At 42.8% G+C, this 23,124-nt stretch overlaps 2 protein-coding genes across 2 annotated transcripts; both read left to right on the top strand.

The window, feature by feature from the left end:
- The first annotated feature begins 1,891 nt into the window (after nt 1-1,891).
- LOC110508798 lies at nt 1,892-5,525 on the top strand. Its single transcript, XM_021589630.2, has 5 exons — nt 1,892-2,406; nt 2,958-3,067; nt 3,248-3,319; nt 3,735-3,872; nt 4,511-5,525. Exons 1-5 carry the CDS (start codon nt 2,394-2,396, stop codon nt 4,865-4,867), a joined length of 690 nt encoding a protein of 229 aa, XP_021445305.1. The 5' UTR covers nt 1,892-2,393; the 3' UTR covers nt 4,868-5,525.
- A 9,188-nt stretch (nt 5,526-14,713) lies between these two features.
- Nucleotides 14,714-21,326, top strand: LOC110508790 (glutamate-rich WD repeat-containing protein 1). The gene is made up of 7 exons (XM_021589618.2): nt 14,714-14,981; nt 15,062-15,179; nt 15,378-15,543; nt 15,705-15,915; nt 16,203-16,348; nt 16,534-16,725; nt 20,854-21,326. Exons 1-7 carry the CDS (start codon nt 14,768-14,770, stop codon nt 21,160-21,162), a joined length of 1,356 nt encoding a protein of 451 aa, XP_021445293.2. The 5' UTR covers nt 14,714-14,767; the 3' UTR covers nt 21,163-21,326.
- The last annotated feature ends 1,798 nt before the right edge of the window (nt 21,327-23,124 follow it).

The raw sequence follows: 23,124 nt of genomic DNA, 5'->3' as shown, positions 1-23,124 counted from the left end.
AAACTGTAGGACAGCCCGCTGGTGGAACGTTAGGTCTTATAATATAGTAGGGTAGACAATGAAACAAAGTTACAGACGCAGAAATATCAAACCCCCAGGACATGCTTACCTCTCACCATTACAATAACATGGGAGGTTAGCATTTTATATCATACCCCCAAGAGATGCTAACCTCTCACCATTACAATAACATGGGAGGTTAGCATTTTATATCATACCCCCAGTAGATGCTAACCTCTCACCATTACAATAACATGGGAGGTTAGCATTTTATATCATAACCCCAAGAGATGCTAACCTCTCACCAGTACAATAACATGGGAGGTTAGTATTTTTGGGGGGTATGATATTTTTGAGTCTAACTTTGTCCATCATTATTTACGATTAATTCAGGACTATCCGTAATCATGGTAGCATCCACATTAACATAGAAGTGTTTAGAAACATGTTATATTCTTATTTACAATAAAAGTGACTCCAAGTCACAAGCTTGATGTAATCATTGCGTGCTAGGAATATGGGGCCAAATACAACACTTTTGACTACTTTAATACACATATAAGTGAATTTGTCCCAATACTTTTGGTCCCCTAAAATGAAGGGACTATGTACAAAAAGTACTGTAATTTCTAAACTGTTCACCCAATATGGAGGAAAATACCTTCAAATTAAAGCTGCCAGTCTGCAGTTTAACCTCATAGTCATTGTATCATTTCAAATCCAAAGTGCTGGAGTACAGAACCAAAATCATTTTAAAAATGTTTCGCTGTCTCAATAATTACAGAGGGCACTGTATATACACTCTGGGTAGAAGCTCTTAGACACAGATCCCGGACCATCTTATCCTTCCCACTTCTGAACCATAAAGGAAGAATATACTAAACTGACCTGAGATCAAGGATCATCCTACTGCCCTATGCAGAGGACCAAGGTGAAAAGAGTTAGGACTGATGGTGCCTCTGGGAGGCTGAAGAATGTTGGTCTGTTGGACTGCAGAACTCTGTCTTCCTTTTCCCTTTGGACCTCTAGAACATTCACTGTTTCTCTTGGCCCATGTTCAAAATGGAAGTGACACAAGAAGTAGTACTACAACAATGACTTCGTAAAACCTGAACATGACAATGTACTAATTCATCTACTTCTGATCCCCACTCACTTTCTCAATAGTAGTTTGTCATAACAAAAATATCTGAGTAGCACTTTAAATAATAAACGAGTGTACCACAAACTAAAGTGCTATCAAAATGTGAGGAAGTATCTAAGCCTCCAAACTAGGATATTCAACTTTTCCACTTCAAATCAACTGTCATTTTTTGTTATTCATTTATTTTTTAGTTTTGAGAAGGAACATCAGCTTCACTGTCATGATTATTATTGACTTTGCACACTTGAATGACTTGCAGCGTAAGTCAGTCAGTGTTGCAATCTTTTTAGCCTAAAAAAAATACAAGATAATTGTTGATTTATGAGATTCCCTCTGTGTGGTGACTCAACAGGATGAGTATTACTAACTGGCTCACTGGAGACAAGGAGGCATGCACACAAGCTCATGGGTGTGGGAGGTGGATTGAAAACATATGGCATGACTTAAGCCTTCTGAGGCCTCGTTTGGATTGGGGGTGGGGGGGCAGAGAGAGGGAGAGAGAAAGTGAGAGAGAGGAACTTTTGTGAGTGTAATGTTTACTGTTTATTTTGTATTTTTTATTTCACTTTTGTTTATCTATATCACTTGCTTTGACAATGTAAACATTTGTTTCCCATGCCAATAAAGCCCATTGAATTTAATGTCATTGAATTAAGAGGGAGAGGGGGCTTGGTCAGTCAATAGGGAGGTGAAATGACTGGTGGTGGGAGGGGCTGAGAGATTTACAGGGAGCAGATATCAAGCACTTTCACTTTCAGGCTAGCCTCTGTCTGAGCTCACACAGACAGACTGCCCAGAGGGCGAGAGAGAGATAGCGGGTCTGTTTCCCCCACTCTGTCCATTAGCCATTTAAAGGGTGAGCAGAGAGTGAGGTCTGTAATATACTGGGTCAACAGGGAAAGAGAAGGAAAGGGAAAGGCTGCAGTTTGACAGGCTGAGAGGTCGGAAAATCCAAAGTGAGAGCGCAGTGCAGATTGCGTGAGAGAGAGAAGGGGGTGAAAATATTTGGAAAGTACCCGGGAGACAAAAATAGGAATTCTAAAAGACAGGTCAACTAAGCTGGAGTCTCAACAGTAGAGGAAAAAGAAAAGACTCAGAGCTCTCTCTCTCTCTCTGTGTGTGTGTCACACACTTGAAGGAACCGCTGAGGAAACTTTGCCTAGTCAGACCAAAGGACTTATTTGATCTGCGTATTGCATGCTTTCAACCACAGAAATGGAGAAGTGGCCTTTCTCATGAAGATAAAAGGATGTCACGATCAGGTAAGAGGAATTCAGTAATTACATCAATTCAGAGTATGCAAAAGTTAATTGATTGATTCGTGGATTTGTATTTGTTTGATTAATTTGACCACATTACCATTGTACTGTAATTCATAAAGTGGTTCTGTAATTTAGGTTTGTTGTTAATTTTCGCAAGTTAACATGAAGTCATGATGTTTCTCATTAAGCATGTGGCTGGAACCACATGGGCAGGACACAGAAATGTTCCATCCATTAACCTGCTGCATCTCTCTCTCTCTCTCTCTCTCTCTCTCTCTCTCTCTCTCTCTCTCTCTCTCTCTCTCTCTCTGTCTCTGTCTCTGTCTCTGTCTCTCTCTCTCTCTCTCTCTCTCTGTCTCTCTCTCTCTCTCTCTCTCTCTGTCTCTCTCTCTCTCTCTCTCTCTCTCTCTCTCTCTCTCTCTCTCTCTCTCTCTCTCTCTCTCTCTCTGTCTCTCTGTCTCTCTGTCTCTCTCTCTCTCTCTCTCTCTCTCTCTCTCTCTCTCTCTCTCTCTCTCTCTCTCTCTCTCTCTACTTCGATCTCTCTCACACAGTTTTACTGTTGCTATCAATATTGACAGTCCAAGGTAGTGGATGTGATGACTTTTTGAGGGAGGTTGTCAAGAATCTTCAAACCACCCTTAACTCAGACCACGCTGGATTTGTGAGTTGAACGTTGTTGCTATCCTTTTGTACCTGCATGCACCCTGAGTAATGACAGTAGTTTAAACAAATATGCGTTCACTTCCTAGTGGTTACATTTTTTTATCAATTTGATGTTTTGTCTATTGGCATAGATACTCTTGTGAATACTGTGATTCCTGAACCAGTTTTTTCCTCCAAGCGTAAGGTGTTCCCTAAAGACTATTGGATTTCCCACCACTACAATGTCAACCTGCTGTGCAACACTGATCCGGTGAGGCACCATCTATTGATTAAATGACACCATTTTAGTAAATGATTTATTCTCGTGTTTTATACAAACATCACACTTAGTGTATCTGCTATGTCTATCATTAAATCCTTCATTATGATTCTCTGTTGAGCAATGTGGAAGGACCGGGATGGTATCAAATATACAGTATCAAACACTGCAATGCCATTCGCTCCCTTCCAAACATTACTATGAACTATCCTCCCCTCGGCAGCCTCCACTGGTTCCAGTACTCTAAAGTCTAAATTTGTGTTGTTGTCAGCGTTTACTGGGCAGGATAATCAATAACCTCTGATTAGCACAATGATGATCAGCTCTGTGTTGTGCTCCGTTTATTCAAATCATCAGCGTAACCTCTGTGTCTAAAATCCTGCTTCTGCCTCGGCTGTCCTTCCAGTGTTGTGTGTTCCGAGCTGCGACTGTTCTCTCTGACTCCTGGCTCCAGCTCCGCAGCCAGCTGTGGCCAGAGCACCATAGCTTCGAATTCATCTCCAACCTTATACAAGCCCTGGATGACAGGGGTATGACAAAAGGGGTGGGTATAACTTTTAAAATGTCGTGGACATACTCTAGTCATTGTCGCGGGAAGTATGGGTGCTGCAGCACCCCCCTACTAAAGTAATGCATTGGTCCTTTACTAGTCAAGTATTAGCAAAACAATATAGCTGTCTGTATTGCCGGCAAAACTGTCTTCCCCAAACTACTTCCCGAGGCTATGACTCTAGTAGTCTATATGAACTGTTTTGGATAGAGAGTGTACTGTAGGTTGCCAGTGGGGGTGAACAAGTAGCAGCATGTACTCAAAAGAGACAGACACAGCAGCCTTAAACATTTTGGACTAAGTACTGTAAAAAGAACTGTGCCCCTGCAAATGCAACAAAACACTATAAAGATGCCTTGTTGTTATAGTAAAACAATGACATAAAAGGGCTAAAAACAGGGGAGAATAATGTTTTTTTTCCTGACCATGTGGCTTGACTATGCTGTAACCAGTGCATAGTTTTCCTGTTCAGGTCACCTATAATGTACGCAATGTATATCACAGAGGTTAACTCCCCAGAGAACCGGCTATCAATCAATGACAGTGCTTGCTCTGTATGTTTGTTTAATAACAACTCCTCTCCTCCCTTATCCCCCTTTCCTCTCCTCCCTTATCACATCCCTCTCTCACAGAGATTTGAGGATCCTGACCCTTCAGTTCTTCCCTCTGTCTCCTCCTCTCCAGAGAAACTTCTCAACTTCACTTCATCTGTTTTCTCCAAATGGCTGGAGCTGGGGTGCTCGACCCCGGTGGACACTTGTCCCTTCCCCACTCTGGCCTCTCCGGCTGGGGAGGAAGAAAGGGTAGCTTTGGAAAGTAAAAAAGTGAGGTTATTAACCACACGAGCAGTTCACATGCAACACAGGGAGAATGAAGGGGAAACAGAGATGAGGTTAAACACACCTCCACCAACCAATAGGAGCCCAACATCCAAAGGTGGGCTCCTATTAGTTCTTTCTGGGTCTTTGTTTTTTTTAATCTTTATTTAACTAGGCAAGTCAATTAAGAACAAATTCTTATTTACAATGACAGCTTACATTGGAGCCTCCTGTTATGTGGACTGCCCTGGATGCTACTGTAGAGTGGTTGCTATAGTTACTGAAGTGGATCTCTTCAATGGCGCACACAAAATGCAAGAAATAAAATAAATAAGATTCCCTGTTTCTGAAAGAATACATCCTTTTCATTTTGCAATGTGTTTTGGAGCACTGGTTGGCTTTTTCTTCTCAATCTGTCCATTCTAGCAGTTCTAATACAGTAAGCTTTGTCAATCAAGTGACTGACATGCACATGTAATTGTTGCACTGAAAGTACAACTGCAGTCAAGATTATGTATAGAATAACAACCTTTTAATTTACTGTCTGCACACCAGAGTTCTATTATTATAATTATAAGAAACCGTTACAACATAGCCATATGTATAAAAAGCCATATTCTATGCAAGCTAACTAAACACTAACAAGTGTTTTATATTGAGCAAGCTACAGCACATAAATTATTGTCCAATATTTCTGATCAAATTCATATGATGTTTACAATGCAGTGGAATGTGAATATTTGTTTGTTTGTTGGTCTTCAATGAATGTTGTTTTTTTCTATGAACTTTTGTACATACTGCATCTTGTAAATAAAAACCATGCAGCCGTTATGAGTTTCTCTGATGTAGTCTTGTGTAGAGATCCCCGAGTGCTGACTGTTACCATCCCCAGTGTGGGGAGTATTTTGTAATTGCTGCAGAGCTGCACTGCTGTCTGATTCTCAACAGCTATCCTTTTTCTTTCTGTCTCCTACAGGAAGACTTCTGTCATAAGTAAGTTGTAGTTCAATAGAATATTTATGTCTGCAGTTACTGGGTAGGGCTACAACTGAGCCAAATCACTCATATTAATCACACACATCAGGTTGAAGTCGGAAGTTTACATACATTTAGGTTGCAGTCATTAAAACTTGTTTTTCAACCCCTTCTCAAATTTCTTGTTAATAAACTATAGTTTTGGCAAGTCAGTTATGATATCTACTTTGTGCATGACACAAGTAATTTTTCCAACAATTGTTTACAGACAGATTATTTCACTTATAATTACTGTATCACAATTCCAGTGGGTCAGACGTTTACATTAACTAAGTTGACTGTTCCTTTAAACATCTTGGAAAATTCCAGAAAATGATGGCATGGCTTTAGAAGCTTCTGATAGGCTAATTGACATCATTTGAATCAATTGGAGGTGTACCTGTGGATGTATTTCAAGGCCTACATTCAAACTCAGTGCCTCTTTGCTTGACATCATGGGAAAATCAAAAGAAATCAAGTCTCCTGAAGTCTCCTGAAAATCAATCCCAGAACAATAGCAAAGGACCTTGTGAAGATGCTGGAGGAAACAAGTAGAAAGTATCTATATCCACAGTAAAACAAGTCCTATATCAACATAACCTGAAAGGCCGCTCAGCAAGGAAGAAGCCACTGCTCAAAAACCGCCATAAAAAAGCCAGACTACAGTTTGCAACAGCACATGGGGACAAAGATCGTACTTTTTGGAAAAATGTTCTCTGGTGTGATTAAACAAAAATAGAACTGTTTGGCCATAATGACCATCATTATGTTTGGAGGAAAAGGGGGGAGGTGTCACGACTCCTACCGAAGGTGGCTCCCCTTCCTGTTCGGGTGGCGCTCGGCGGTCGTCGTCACTGGCCTACTAGCTGCCACTGATCCTTTTTCCTCCCCCTTGTCTGTTTATTAGTTACACGTTTAGTTAGGTTAATTGGTTGGGCTTTATTATCCAGCCGACCCGCCTGCTGTGTGTGCGGGATTGTTTTATGTGTACTCTTGTGCACGCCTGTAAGTCACGGTATTGCGTGTACGTTGTTCGGGACTGTTTAGTTCCCCTGTGTTTTGGGGCATTTGTTTGAGTGGCGTCGTTCTCACCTATGTGGTGAATAAAGAAGAATCGCTACTCTGAACTCTCTGTTTCCTGCGTCTGACTTCTTCCTCCACTACACCCCGGGCATTACAGGAGGCTTGCAAGCCCGAAGAACACCATCACAACCGTGAAGCACGGGTGTGGCAGCATCATGTTGTGGGGGTGCTTTGCTGCATTATGGTCTGGTGCACTTCACAAAATAGATGGCATCATGAGGATGGAAAATTATGTGGAAATATTGAAGCAAAATCTCAAGACATCCATCAGGAAGCTAAAGCTTGGCCGCAAATGGGTCTTTCAAATGGACAATGACCCCAAGCATACTTCCGAAGTTGTGGCAAAATGGCTTAAGGACAGCAAAGTCAAGGTATTGGAGTGGCCATCACAAAGCCCTGACCTCAATCCAATAGAAAATTTGTGGGCAGAACTGAGAAAGTGTGCGCGAGCAATGAGGCCTACAAATGAGGACGGTGACTCAGCTCTGTCAGGTGGAATGGGCCAAAATTCACCCAACTTATTGTGGGAAGCTTGTGGAATGCTACCCGAAACATTTGACCCAAGTTATACAATTTAAAGGCATTGCTACCAAATACTAATTGAGTGTATGCAAACTTCTGACCCACTGGGAATGTGGAAATAAAAAGAAATAAATAAATAAAGAAGAAATAAAAATCTGAATTCTCTCTACTATTATTCTGACATTTCACATTCTTAAAATAAAGTGGTGATCCTAACTGACCTAAGACAGGGAATTTTTACTAGGATTAAATATCAGGAATTGTAAAACACTGAGTTTAAATGTATATGGCTAAGGTGTATGTAAACTTCTGACTTCAACTGTATGTATGCCAATAAATGCACACACCCTGACACATCCATGCATGCACAAGCACACACACACTTTAGACAGAACACTTGCAAAATCTTTGATACAAAAAGAAGGAGCCCCTTTTTTCCTGCTGTTTAAGACAGAACTTCCATTAAACTCAGCCAGGTGCTTTCTTTAATGCACACAAACTTTAAAAAGCAAGGCTCAGAGACCAACAACAATACCCCAAGGCATGTCTCACTTCCTTTTGTAAATGTAGAGGCAGCAAAATGAGCATCAGCCTTTCTGAGAAACTATGATAAACCTCTGCAGACACAGCTGAGAGAGAGACACAGTTGAGAGAGAGAGACACAGTTGAGAGAGAGAGAGACAGTTGAGAGAGAGAGAGACACAGTTGAGAGAGACAGTTGAGAGAGAGACAGTTGAGAGAGACAGTTGAGAGAGAGAGACAGTTGAGAGACAGTTGAGAGAGAGAGAGAATGTTGCACAACATCAAAACAGACAGTGAGATTCAAACAAACAGATGCACACAGATAATGTTTGCTGTTCTATTGTGAGGAGAGGACAACCACAGAGAGGTCAGAGAGAGAGCTTTCAGTTATTCGTTCTGTTTTAATTAACTGCTTCATAGCCCCGGGTGTTGGGAAATAACATAAGACAGCAAAAAATGTTCTTCTTCATGGTTGACTTATCCCTCCTGATGATCTGGTTGAACATGACTCCAACAGGGTCACCAGGTGGGATCAGCAAGTGAAGTTGGAAGTCCCACCCAGTTGACTACATTAGAGAGAGATAGGGGGCAGCAGGTAGCCTAGTGGTTAGAGCATTGGGCCAGTAACCGAAAGGTTGCTAGATCGAATCACCGAGCTGACATGGTAAAAATCTGTCTATCTACCCTTGAACAAGGAAGTTAACCCCTAGGCTGTCATTGTAAATAGGAATTTGTTCTTAACTGACTTGCCTAGTTAAATAATAGTAATGTGTCTTCTTGTAGGCATTAACTCTGCCATGGTTAGTTGGACAAAGCCTATAGGAAAATGAATGGAGTTTTTGGAGGATTTTTGTATAAATAAGGTCTGTGGTTTTGAGGTAATCTTCATCAGCTAACGGCACTTTTTTTAAATTTTGAAGCATTTATGTAATCGAAAACACACTTAAAGCACATAAAAGGCATCGTAATTCATAAAGGTCATGTTAACTGACTGATATTATCTCATAGAACAAAAAGTATAAGATCTCTGATCTTCAAAGCTTGTGTTAACCTTATTTTCGGGATTTATTACAAAACCTTATCCTTTCCCCATTCATTTTCCCAATAGAAATGGCTCAAGGAACCTGAGGTAACTCATTTCTGTTTTTGAGGACTACAAGGTGGCGAGCTCCATAGCGCTGCCTATGTTAATAATATGACCTTTTGGCCACTAGAAGCCTCAATCATTCTCCATGGTAAATACCCATCACCATTACACCAGAAGTAAACATGATGATATGTAGTATAGTATTGATATTGCATGACTGAAATTGCAATGATAATGCTCAGGCTCAGCAATGCAAGTGGCTGGAGTTTGGACAGTAGGCTCAGTGGCGATTTTAGCATGTAAATCTTGGTGTGGCAAACTGCCCAAAAATATTTTTGATGCATGCCAGCAAAGCCACTACACAACACAAGACAACATAAAAATTACATTAATTCCACTATAATGGTTAACAAACGGTGCCACAAAAACTATTAAGGGCCTACATGAAGCTGTTCCAATAGCAGAGCCTTCCTTTCAGGAACATGGAGTGAATCCTTACCACCGCTACACCTGGCTATCAGCTATGCCTTGTCTGGCAGCGAAACAGTTAATTCAGCCTAATTTACTGCCTTTAAAAAAAACATAGCTGATATGGCTGACTTGTTTAAACAAATGTGGTTTCTACTGACAATTGATGTGTACAAACTATGGCATAAGGGAACGATAAGCGGATAAGAGTCCATCCTTAATATCGATTAAGACATTAATGAGTGAGCTAAGACGGATGTAATCAACATAACTATTTGTTCAGCACTTTTGAAATGTAGAGCCAAAGAATTCAGAACATGGGCCGTTCTTACAGTATTCTCCCTGTACACCAAGTCAGAACCGTAAGATAAAAAATAAAAAAAACTTTATTTAACCAGGTAAGCTAGTTGAGAACAAGTTCTCATTTACAACTGTGACCTGGCCAAGATAAAGCAAAGCAGTGCGACAGAAACAACAACACAGAGTTACATGGAATAAACAAGCGCACAGTCAGTGTGTGCAAATGGCATGATGAGGTATGGCAATAAATGGCCATAGTAGCAAAGTAATTACAATTTAGCAGATTAACACTGGAGTGATAGATGAGCAGATGATGGTGTGTAAGTAGTGATATTGGTGTGCAAAAGAGCAGCAAAGTAAATAAAAACAATATGGGGATGAGGTAAGTAGATTGGGTGGGCTCTTTACAGATGAACTATGTACAGCTGCAGCGATCAGTTAGCTGCTCAGATTGCTGATGTTTAAAGTTAGTGAGGGAAATGTAAGTCTCCAGCTTCAGCGATTTTTACAATTCGTTCCAGTCACTGGCAGCAGAGAACTGGAAGGAAAGGCGGCCAAAGGAGGTGTTGGCTTTGGGGATGACCAGTGAGATATACCTGCTGGAGCGCGTGCTACAGGTGGGTGTTGTTATCATGACCAGTGAACTGAGATAAGGCGGAGCTTTACCTAGCATAGACTTGTAGATGACCTGGAGCTAGTGGGTCTGGCGACGAACATGTAGCGAGGGCCAGCCGACTAGAGCATACAGGTCGCAGTGGTGGGTGGTATAAGGCGCTTTGGTAACATAACGGATGGCACTGTGATAGACTGCATCCAATTTGCTGAGTAGAGTATTTGAAGCTATTTTGTAGATGACATCGCCGAAGTCGAGGATCGGTATGATAGTCAGTTTTACTAGGGTAAGTTTGGCGGCGTGAGTGAAGGAGGCTTTGTTGCGAAATAGAAAGCCGATTCTAGATTTGATTTTGGATTGGAGATGTTTGATATGAGTCTGGAAGGAGAGTTTACAGTCTAGCCAGACACCGAGGTATTTGTAGTTGTCCACATATTGTAGGTCAGAACTCTCCAGAGTAGTGATGCTAGTTGGGCAGGCGGGTGCGGGCAGCGAACGGTTGAAAAGCATGCATTTGGTTTTGCTAGCGTTTAAGAGCAGTTGGAGGCCACGGAAGGAGTGTTGTATGGCATTGAAGCTCTTTTGGAGGTTAGTTAACACAGTGTCCAAAAAAGGGTCAGATGTATACAGAATGGTGTCGTCTGCGTAGAGGTGGATCAGGGAATCACCCGCAGCAAGAGCGATATCGTTGATATATACAGAGAAAAGAGTCGGCCCGAGAATTGAACCCTGTGGTACCTCCATAGAGACTGCCAGAGGTTCCGGACAAAAGGCCCTCCGATTTTACACACTGAACTCTATCTGCGAAGTAGTTGGTGAACCAGGTGAGGCAGTCATTTGAGAAACCAAGGCGATCTTGTCTGCCAATAAGAATATGGTGATTGACAGAGTCGAAAGCCTTGGCCAGGTCGAGAAAGACAGCTGCACAGTACTGTCTTTTATCAATGGCGGTTATGATATCGTTTAGTACCTTGAGCGTGGCTGAGGTGCACCCGTGACCAGTTCGGAAACCGGATTGCACAGCAGAGAAGTTACGGTGGGATTCAAAATGGTCAGTGATCTGTTTATTAACTTGGCTTTCAAAGACTTTAGAAAGGCAGGGCAGGATAGATATAGATCTGTAACAGTTTGGATCTAGAGTGTCACCCCCTTTGAAGAGGGGGATGACCACGGCAGCTTTCCAATCTTTAGGGATCTCGGACGAAATGAAAGAGAGACAGACTGGTAATAGGGGTTGCAACAATGACGGCGGATAATTTTAGAAAAAGAGGGTCCATGTTGTCTAGCCCAGCTGATTTGTATGGGTCCAGGTTTTGCAGCTCTTTCAGAACATCTGCAATCTGGATTTGGGTGAAGGAGAAGCTGGGGAGGCTCGGGCAAGTAGCTGCGAGGGGTGCGGAGCTGTTGGCCGGGGTTGGGGTAGCCAGGAGGAAAGCATGGCCAGCCGTAGAGAAATGCTTATTGAAATGTTAGATTATCATGGATTTATCGGTGGTGACCGTGTCGCCTAGCCTCAGTGCAGTGGGCAGCTGGGAGGAGGTGGGAGGAGGTGCTCTTGTTCTCCATGGACTCTTGTTCTCCCAAAACTTTTTGGAGTTAGAGCTACAGGATGCAAATTTCTGTTGGATAAAGCTAGCCTTTGCACACTGACTGTGTGTATTGGTTCCTGACTTCCCTGAACAGTTGCATATTGTGGGGACTATTCAATGCTATTGCAGTCCGACACAGGATGTTTTTGTGCTGGTCGAGGGCAGTCAGGTCTGGAGTAAACCAAGGGCTATTTCTGTTCTTAGTTCTACATTTTTTGAAAGGGGCATGCTTATTTAAGATCGTGAGGAAATAACTTTTTTTTTTTTTTTTTTTTTTTGAATTTTACCCCTTTTTCTCCCCAATTTCGTAGTATCCAATTGTGTAGTAGCTACTATCTTGTCTCATCGCTACAACTCCCGTACGGGCTCGGGAGAGACAAAGGTTGAAAGTCATGCGTCCTCCGATACACAACCAACCAAGCCGCTGCTTCTTTAACACAGCGCACATCCAACCCGGAAGCCAGCCGCACCAATGCGCCGGAGGAAACACCGTGCACCTGGCCACCTTGGCTAGCGTACACTGCGCCCAGCCCGCCACAGGAGTCGCTGGTGCGCGATGAGACAAGGACACCCCTACCGACCAAGCCCTCCCTAACCCGGGCGACGCTAGGCCAATTGTGCGTCGCCCCACGGACCTCCCGGTCGCGGCCGGTTACGACAGAGCCTGGGCGCGAACCCAGGACTCTGATGGCACAGCTGGCGCTGCAGTACAGCGCCCTTAACCACTGCGCCACCCGGGAGGCCCAGGAAATTACTTTTAAAGAACATCCGGGCATCCTCTACTGACGGGATGAGGTCAATATCCTTCCAGGAAACCTGGGCCAGGTCAATTAGAAAGGCCTGCTCGCAGAAGTGTTTTAAGGAGCATTTGACAGTGATGAGGGGTGGTCATTTGACCGCGGACCCATAGCGGATGCAGGCAATGAGGCAGTGATCGCTAAGATCCTGATTGAAAACAGCAGAGGTGTATTTGGAGGGCAATTTTGTCAGGATAATATCTATGAGGGTGCATACTGTATAAGCAGACAATGAAAGTTCTTAAAATATTAAATGATTACATCTCTCTAAAACAGGCTATATGCTACATGTGCACCACCAAGTCAGAACAGTAGGCCAAGTAATGAGGGGGAAAGGGACCGAGTTATTAGTGTGATGCACATGGGCTGCTAACAGCTTACTTACTACACAACATACTCTTAGTATTACTTTCTTAGATACAGTATTCATATCTCCCTGGCATATTACATAATTTATGCAGCAGCATTCAAGACATTTTTGGACATTTTTGGACCTGTTCAAGTTCTGTGCTCACTTGAACAGGAAGGTGGCACGGGGAACCTTCTTGTGGGAAAATTTTGTCTGGCATTCTCTGGATTTATGGTACTTTCAAGACAACTGGGAACTCAGAAAAAAACAAGGTTTTTTATTTTTTATTTTACCTTTATTTAACCAGGCAAGTCAGTTAAGAACAAATTCTTATTTTCAATGACGGCCTGGGAACAGTTGAATCATGATGTCAGTGATCTTCAGGTCGGAACTCCCGGAACTCCCGACTTGGAATTCCGAGTTGGATGACCATTCAAAACATATTTTCCCAGTCTGAGCTTGTTTTTTTTCCAAGTTCCCTGTTGCCTTGAACTCACTAAAGTCTGAGATTTCCCTGTTCCGAGTTTCCAGTTGTTTTGAACTCGGCAGAAGTCATTCTGGATCGACAGCATGGACAATGTATTCAACCTTTTCTTGCATATTGTGTTGCGTGTGAATGTTCATCCGTTTAAGCTTGAAAAAAAGACTCTAAACCCAGACTTGGACCACACAACCTCTCCACCGAATAGAAAGCTAGTGATTGCTTTGCAACACTTGCAGTTAACCACTGATTCCTTCCAAACCACTCATTGTTGAATTTGAAATTTCCAACTTTCTGTGTAATGTTTATGTCCAATGGCCGATGAGCACCGATATGTTTTTTCTATAATTTCTCTTCATATGACAAGAATTGAAAAGGATTTGCCAGTAGATTGTCGACTTGATTCAAGATGATGACTGCTTGTCTAGCTTGCTGGCTCAGATTTTTAAAGTGTGATGTTGATTTTTATCAGTCCAATCAAAGCTACGGTAGATATAACGTGATTTTACGTCATTTTATCTGTGGCCAATGACCTTGAGCCTTCTTGGATGTGCACTTTTAATGTAAATTTATGGCAGCACCCAAGGGGCTTGAACTTTCTAGCTCTCCCTGTAGATTTTGCGGTGACGTAGTGTCCCCATGAGTGACAGAACACTGAGCAAATCATGGCACAACTAGAGAAGATTACCAACTCCTACGCTCTGTATTTTTCGCTGGCTGCCCCTCCACCACACAAAGCACTGAGCTATGCTGAAAATACTGCATTTCTGATCTGCCTTACTCAAGAAAGCAAAAAGGAGACCATGTTTGTATTCGGCTTTATTAACCCAATATTTTTTTTTACATTGTTTGCAAACTGATATGTGACACGTTTAATGCCAAAATAACATGCGAAACAGGGGAAATAATATTTTAGCTAAATAGGTGGGGCTCAAAACCCCACTTGCCTTGAATGGGTGGCCACAATCAGCTATTTTCAAATCTTGTTCACTTTACATTTTGTAATACTTTTTGTTTATCCATAAGATTACAGTAATTCCTTCCTTGGTTAGATGTTTATATAATTCGTGGACTTTACTGGCAGTAGCAAGGGTCAGGCAAAATTCCAGACTGTCTGCCAAAGAGGCCAGTCAGGAACAGAGGAAGAACATCAGCTGAATTATCGTAAACGAGCGAGACAGAGCCAGCGAGAGACAAACCACGTGATCAATCCACCGGAAGTAAGCAAAGCCTGGCCCCTCTCAAAATGTCGGCGCCCAGGGGAGACATGCTTCCGAACGAAGATGGAGAGGTGGATGAAATGGAAGGGGGTGGCAGCGACGAAGACGAAATGGAAGAAGAGGGAAAGGATGGAGAACAGGAAACTCAAGTTTATGTCCCCGGAAAACAGCCTCTCCAACCCGGAGAGGAGCTCGAGATGGACCGCTCGGCTTACCGCATGTACCACGAGTGTCAGACAGGTTGGTCCAACAGTTAACTAGCTAATAGAGTGATTTTATTGCCCAACAAACAAATTAATTTGAATGTTTTAAACTGACAGGTGCTCCTTGCCTGAGCTTCGACGTGTTGAGAGATGCGAATGGAGACGGCAGGGAACAGTATCCCCTCTCTATGCTGCTCTGTGCAGGCACACAGGCTGACGCTGCCCTCAGCAACAGGTAGCTGTCACACCCACCAATCCATTACAATGACACTCAGCATACCCTCAGACTGCCTTCCTATTGTGAGGCTGATGTGAAGGGATCCCCAAATACTCACATTGAATATACTTTTTGCACACCCCGCTATTGGTAGTGCTTTATTGCCCAGGCCTCATTGATTTATCCTACCATACCTTTTCTCCTCCTTCCTCTAAGACTGCTTCTCATACGCATGCACAACCTCCACGGTACTACAGAGAAAGTGAAGGAGGGGGATGAGAGCAGTGATGGAGAGAGTGATGAAGAGGATGATGATGAAGATAAGAAGCCACAGATGGAGTTGGCCATGATGCCTCACTACGGAGGGATCAACAGAGTCCGAGTGAGTTTAACTGTTCTCATTTTCTGAGAGTATCTGAATATCTCTTGCACCCTCAGTTTGTTATTCTGTACATGCACCCTGATTGGACTGTGTGTGTTGTGAGGCAGCAGTATACTGTGGTTTGAAAGGCTCAACATTAACGTTGTCTATTTTCCCACCAGGTGACACATCGTGGAGATCAGTCATTGGCTGCTGTCTGGTCAGAGAAAGGTCAGGTGGAGATATTTGACCTCAGATCCCAGATGGAAGCCGTCTACAGTTCAGCTGCCATGTCAACCTTCGTCAAACAGCAGAAGGAAGCCACGCCCCTCTTCAGTTTCTCGGGTCACATGACTGAGGGCTTTGCCATTGATTGGTCGCCCAAAGTACCCGGTGAGTCGGTCTATTGCCACGTCTGATGTTTTGGTACGTCTAAAGCAGAGTGCATATTCCTCACCATCCGCTGTGTAGATACTGTTCTATGTATAAGGGGACGTCTACTATGTTGGCTTCCATCCCAAATTAATGAGAATGACTGGCTCAATCTAATTACCTTGATGATAAATTCAATTTTTTTGTACAGGACTAGTCTTAATGTGGTTCTGGGAAACTGTCCCTAAATAAATGTGAATACATGAGTAGAATAATAAGCTCATTTATTAGTATGTTTTGTCTAAAAGGTCGGCTGGTCAGTGGCGACTGCAAAAAGAACATCCACGTGTGGGAACCACAGGAGGGAGGGACTTCCTGGCAGATCGACCAACGGCCTTTCAGTTCTCACACCAAGTCTGTGGAGGACCTGCAGTGGTCACCCACAGAAGCCACGGTATGATGGGAGAAGCAGTGGGATGTTAGGCTGAGTGACAATATCAATAGATGAAAATAAACTTTAGGCTATTTTTGTCAGTTGAAGCAGACATGAAATGTCAGTTGTAGAATTATAGCTAAAACTGCAACTTTCTGTCTCATTGTCCTCTTTCTTCCTCCTCCCTCTTTCATCATACCCCCAAGGTTTTTGCGTCCTGCTCTGTGGATCAGTCCATCCGGATCTGGGACACCAGAGCCCCGCCCGACTCCATGCTCTGTGCCAAGGAGGCACACTCCTCAGATGTCAACGTCATCAGTTGGAACAGGACTGAACCATTCCTCCTGTCTGGCGGGGATGACGGACTTCTGAAAGTTTGGGACTTGAGGCAGTTCCAGGTAAGAACTGCAGTAGGGTTAATTTGCCCTTAGACTTAGACATTAGTCTAAGGTTGGGATTTAGGGAGGGTCATCTGATCCTATGGTACGAACCAGGGCAAGTTTATTTTGGGAAACTGAAGGCTAAGTTAATCGTTAGAACCTTCGTAGGAGCATCATTTAATCTCAGAGCTGTTTCCCAAAACCATCATTGCTGAAGTTGCACTTGAAAACATTTGTTATTTAGCATTTAAAGGCAGAGACCGTACAGGTGCATTAAAGCTGGGACTGAGATACTGGAAAAATAGCTGCTCCCCCTCTAGGCCATCAGACTGTTTAAATAGTCACCACTAGGGTTGCACATTTTAGGGAATATTCAGAGGTGGAAACTTTCCGTGGGAATATATTAATATTACTTACTGTTAATTCCCATATCATTTAAATGTACATGTTTTTGCATTGGATATACACTACACTTGAAAAGTTTGGGGTCACTTAGAAATGTCCTTGTTGATGCTGACCTTCTAGGCAGAGTTGCAAATAAAAATCCATATCTCAGACTGGCTAATAAAAAGATTAAGATGGGCGAAAGAACACAGACACTGAACAGAGGAACTCCGCCTAGAAGGCCAGACTCCCAGAGTCGCCTTTTCACTGAAGCTGACAATTGGCCTCAATTCCATTAAAAATCATGTTTCCAGCTACAATAGTCATTTACAACATTAACAATGTGTACACTGTATTTCTGATCAATTTAATGTTATTTTAATGGACAAACAAATTGCTTTTCTTTAAAAAACGAGGACATTTCTAAGTGACCCCAAACTTTTGAACAGTAGTGTATTTTCCATATCATATGGAGACAAACATATACCTTTTACCTTATCATAAGTAGACAGAATTGCAAATTATTAAATACTTCCAATAGAAATTTAAAAACTGATTTAGTTATGAATTGAACTTTTAATTACATGAGTTGACTCTTAACACGGAATGATTTCACTGAACAACAAAAGAAAAGGAATATTTAGTGGTCCCCAATGATCCATTGCAACCCAAAATGTTTTCAACATACATCTGTAAAATGATATTCTAGAAACATGCGTGCTTTGGTGTGTGTGTTCCCAAACAAGGACCAGTTGTGCTCTGAGGAGGCTGATGATGGTGGGATATGGAGCATGATGGAGGCAACCGGGGAAAGAGCCTCAGATCCACAAAGTCCCTTCCACCAGGTGGCTGATGAGATATGTTGGCACTACTGCCATATTGCATCTCCATCCCAAAGCCCTTGCTTGGAAGTGTACTTCGCCAGACTGCCAAGAACCTTGCCCTCATCCAGGCCAATGTGGCGAGACATAGTAGTGATGATACCGTAGGCCTTGTTGATCTCTGCACCGGACAGGATGCTCTTGCCAGCATACTTTGGGTCCAACATGTACGCTGAGGCAAGTATGGGCTTCAGGCAGAAGTCTTCACGCTTTTTGATGTATTTCAGAACTGCAGTTTCCTCTGCTTGGAACAACAATGAAGGGGGCCGTATGGATTTCTTCTCTTACATCTGCTAGTATAATGAAACAGCAGGGAGCAGGTCTCGAACCCTCGACCTTTGAGCCCGAGGTCCGGCGCGCTATCGACGGTACCACAAAAACAATGCTCGTGCGGTAGAGTCGATTTCCGCGCTTATAAACCCAGGGTCGTTACACTAGCAGAGTCTGAACATCAGACAGGATGGCATTGTCTCCCTCAATCCGTGCAATGGCTTCTGCTATAGGTTTCAGGAGTTTCAAGCTGTTACCAACCTCTCCCAAAATACATAATCCAGAAGGATCCTCTTGATGGGGTTGTCCATATCGGTAGGCTGTGATGTGGCCATTTCTTGGAGCGACTCCTTCCCCTCCAGGAGTCTGTCAAACATGATGACAACACCAACCCAACGGGTGTTGCTGGGCAGCTTCAATGTGGTGCTCTTATTCTTATCACTTTGCTTGGTGAGGTAGATTTCTGCTATAACTTGACCCTTCACATACCTAACCATTTCCTTGGCTCTCTTGTAGAGTGTATCTATTGTTTTCAGTGCCATGATGTCATTGAGGAGCAGATTAGATGCATGAGCAGCACAGCCAATGGGTGTGATGTGAGGTTAGGACTCCTCCACTTTAGACCAAGCAGCCTTCATGTTCACAGCATTGTCTGTCACCAGTGCAAATACCTTCTGTGGTCCAAGGTCATTGGCTGCCTTCAGCTCATCTGCAATGTAGAGACCGGTGTGTCTATTGTCCCGTGTCTGTGCTTTTAGAATACTGATTGAGGGGTGGAGATGATGTAGTTAATTGTTCCTTGCCCACGAACATTCAACCACCCACCAGAGATGATTGCAATACAGTCTGCTTTCTCTATGATTTGCTTGACCTTCACTTGAACTCTGTTGAGCTCTGCTTCCAGCAAATTAATAGATAAAGCATGTCTGGTTGGAGGGGTGTATGCTGGGCAAAGAACATTCAGAAATCTCTTCCAATACACATTGCCTGTGAGCATCAGAGGGGAACCAGTTTTATACACAGCTCGAGCAAGACATTCATCAGCATTTCTCTGACTACGTTCCTCCATTGACTCAAAAAAACATGATTCCAGGAGGACCATGAGCTGTTGCTATCGGTAAGGTGTCTGATTCATAATTTTCACCTCGAACAGAAGTAGAGGGACTTTTGTCAACGGTTGCTTGTTGTGAGTGCTGAGGGAATTTTATGCACTTAGCCAGATGATTCTGCATCTTTGTTGCATTCTTCACATATGATTTTGCACAGTATTTGCAAATGTACACAGCTTTTTCTTCTACATTAGCTGCAACTTTTTAAATAGCATTTCCGGGTTAAACAGGAATACCAGGATGGTTGCAATTTTCTCAAAGGTATTTTTTAAAAGATTTTCTGTAAAATATTAAACCCATAAAAAGGAATGGAAGCAATGCAAATGCTGTAAATGTCATCTTTGCATGATTATTGCACCATCTGGGTTGGTTTGTTTGGGTTTAAAATGGCTGCAGTCCCAACACTCTTAACAGATTAATCCTCACTGCACGCCACTGCTGCTGAACAATCACACACTGCCATCAATCTCTACCTGTGTTTTCTGTGCATCGGACAATAATCAAATACAATTTGATTAGTCACATACACATGGTTAGCAGGCGTTAATGCGAGGGTAGCGAAATGCTTGTGCGTCTAGTTCTGAACTTGCAGTAATATCTAACAATTTCCCAACTACTTTATACACACACAAGTGTAAAGGAATGAATAAGAATATGTACATATAAATATATGGATGAGCGATGGCCGTGCGGCATAGGCAAGATGCAGTAGATGGTATAGAGTACAGTATATACATATGAGATGAGTAATGCAGGTTATGTAAAGATTATATAAAGTGGCATTGTTTAAAGTGACTAGTGATACATTTATTACATCGAATTTTTTATTATAAAAGTGGCTAGAGATTTGAGTCAGTATGTTGGCAGCAGCCACTCAATGTTAGTGATGGCTATTTAACAGTCTGATGGCCTTGAGATAGAAGCTGTTTTTCAGTCTCTCGGTCCCAGCTTTGATGCACCTGTACTGACCTCGCCTTCTGGATGATAGCGGGGTGAACAGGCAGTGGCTCAGGTGGTTGTTGTCCTTGATGATCGTTTTGGCCTTCCTGTGACATCGGGTGCTGTAGGTGTCCTGGAGGGCAGGTAGTTTGCCCCCGGTGATGCGTTGTGCGATAAATCATCTTGTCTCCCCCACACCTTCTCCTATACACCCACAGTAATCATGTCCTATCCTGTATGATGGCATTTCAAGATCTAGGTGGAATGTAGAGGAAAAGTTGGCTCCCACACACACTGACCCTCTTTTTAGCTTCGAGGTTTATAGAGATTTGATATTTCTCTGAAGTGCTGGAGGAGCACCAAATCAACAGTGGTTACATGTTCTGACTAGTATTGCGCTTTAGAACCCTTGGGAGGTCGCCCATGGGACTGGTCTGGGGTCAGTGTGTGTTTGACAAGGCAGATCTTAGAGATGGTTATGCAGTTATTCTAAACCAGAATGCTCACAACAGAAGTGAGGAGAGATGATGCTAAACCGTAATATTATCTACCTGTGCTTTCAGTCGGGCCGGCCGGTGGCTAACTTCAAGCAGCACAGCGCGCCAGTGACATCAGTAGAATGGAACCCTGTGGACTCCAGCGTGTTCGCCGCCTCTGGAGCGGACGACGTGGTCAGCCAATGGGACCTATCAGTAGAGTCAAGTGATGTGGGTGCGAGGGAGGAGGGGGTGAAGGACCTGCCCCCCCAGCTGCTGTTCCTGCACCAGGGTCAGACAGAGGTCAAGGAAATCCATTGGCACCCGCAGATACCCGGGGTGATGGTCTCTACTGCTCTGTCAGGCTTCAACGTGTTCAGGACCATCTCTGTATAGTTGTGTGTGTGAGGGTCTAAGTGTGTGTGCCTGTGTTTTTTACTTCTCAGTCCCCTCTGCTCTGTTGGCATGCATTTACCATGTACTGTGCATGTATGTTATTCCTTCTGGCCTTCACAAGTAGCATGTGTACCAACATGTTCAAAATAAAACACTTTACCAAATTACTGTTTTGGTGTGTATTTTTTCTCAACCCAACAAAATGCCTGTTGGTTGACATGAAGCAATGAGATCATGAGCTATTAATTTCCATTGATTTACGCCCCCCTATGTCTTTTTCTAGAGTGATGCTAATATTTTGCTTTTAGACCAAAGGGTTTAGTACAGTGTCACCTTTTATTTCAGGGTATTTTTATATACAGCTGTGGAAAAAATGAAGAGACCACTGCAAAATGATCAGTTTCTCTGGTTTTACTATTTATGGGTATGTGTTTGGGTAAAATGAAATTTTTTGTTTTGTTCTGTAGTCTACTAACAACATTTCTCCCAAATAAAAATATTGTCATTTAGAGCATTTATTTGCAGAAAATGACAACTGGTCAAAATAACAAAAGATGCAGTGTTGTCAGACCTCGAGTAATGCAAAGAAAACAAGTTCATATTCATTTTTAAACAACACAATACTAATGTTTTAACTTAGGAAGAGTTCACATATCAATATTTAGAGGAATAACCCTGATTTTCAATCACAGCTTTCATGAGTCTTGGCATGCTCTCCACCAGTCATCTTTATGCCATTGCTGGCGCAAAGATTCAAGCAGCTTGGCTTTATTTGATGGCTTGTGACCATCCATCTTCCTCATGATCACATTCTTGATCTGGTGGTCCTCCAGCCACACCTTGATTGACCTGGCTGTGTGGCATGGAGCATCGTCCTGCTGGAAAAACCAATCCTTGCATCAACGATCCTCCACCTAATTTCACAGTGGGTACGAGACACTGGCTTGTAGGCCTCTCCAGGTCTCGCACCCGCTGTGATATTTGGTGGAGGATCAGCGATGATCTGGGGGTGCTTCAGCAAGGCTTGAATCGGGCAGATTTGTCTTTGTGAAGGACACATGAATCAAGCCACGTACAAGGTTGTCCTGGAAGAAAACTTGCTTCCTTCTGCTCTGACAATGTTCCCCAACTCTGAGGATTGGTTTTTCCAGCAGGACAATGCTCCATGCCACACAGCCAGGTCAATCAAGGTGTGGATGGAGGACCAATTTGGGAGAAATGTTGTCAGTTTATAGAATAAAACAAAAATGTTAATTTTACCCAAAAACATAGCTATAAATCGTGAAACTGATAATTTTGCAGTGGTCTCTTAATTTTTTCCAGAGCTGTAATATGCACACAGTGGTCTTCTCTAAATACCCATACCAGCGTACTACATACTTAAACTCCATGCTATTCCCTCACCTTCACATTCTATTTTGCATGTACCATTTAGTAAAAAGTATGCAGTATGCCACAGCTGCAACTCAGTAGCGGCTCCTGATTGGCTGAGTAGGTGGGGCGGGGCAGAGTATGGGTGGATTTTTTCCAAATTCAACAGACATGCATTACATTAACCAGCTGATAATAGTTCCATTTCCAATTTGATTATTTTCTCTAAACTCTGAATAAAATAGGAATGGAGTTATAGGCCTACTCAGGCTGGTTATAGGAAGACTATCACATTAGACCTACACCGTAGTAGACCAGATAGCTCATCTATCCTATTTAAGGACTGAAGACAAACTAATTTGGTTTCATTTCAACAAAGTGCTGTAACATATAGTAATGAAACCAAACAGCCTAGTAGTACACACAAACATTAAAACTGTTCAAATCAAAGGACTATTGCACATAAAACGTGGACAGTTGGGTGCATGCAAATTCAGAACTGCTGGACAGCACCATAATAAACTAAAGTACTGATCATTGGGAACGAGATCAGAATGAATCCTGAGACTTGGTCCATTAATTAAATAGATA

Source organism: Oncorhynchus mykiss, chromosome 3 (assembly GCF_013265735.2).
Source record: "Oncorhynchus mykiss isolate Arlee chromosome 3, USDA_OmykA_1.1, whole genome shotgun sequence".
In the NCBI taxonomy this organism is placed as follows: Eukaryota; Metazoa; Chordata; class Actinopteri; order Salmoniformes; family Salmonidae; genus Oncorhynchus; species Oncorhynchus mykiss.
Note: the sequence above shows the minus strand (reverse complement) of the source record. Positions and strands in the feature narration are given on the sequence as shown.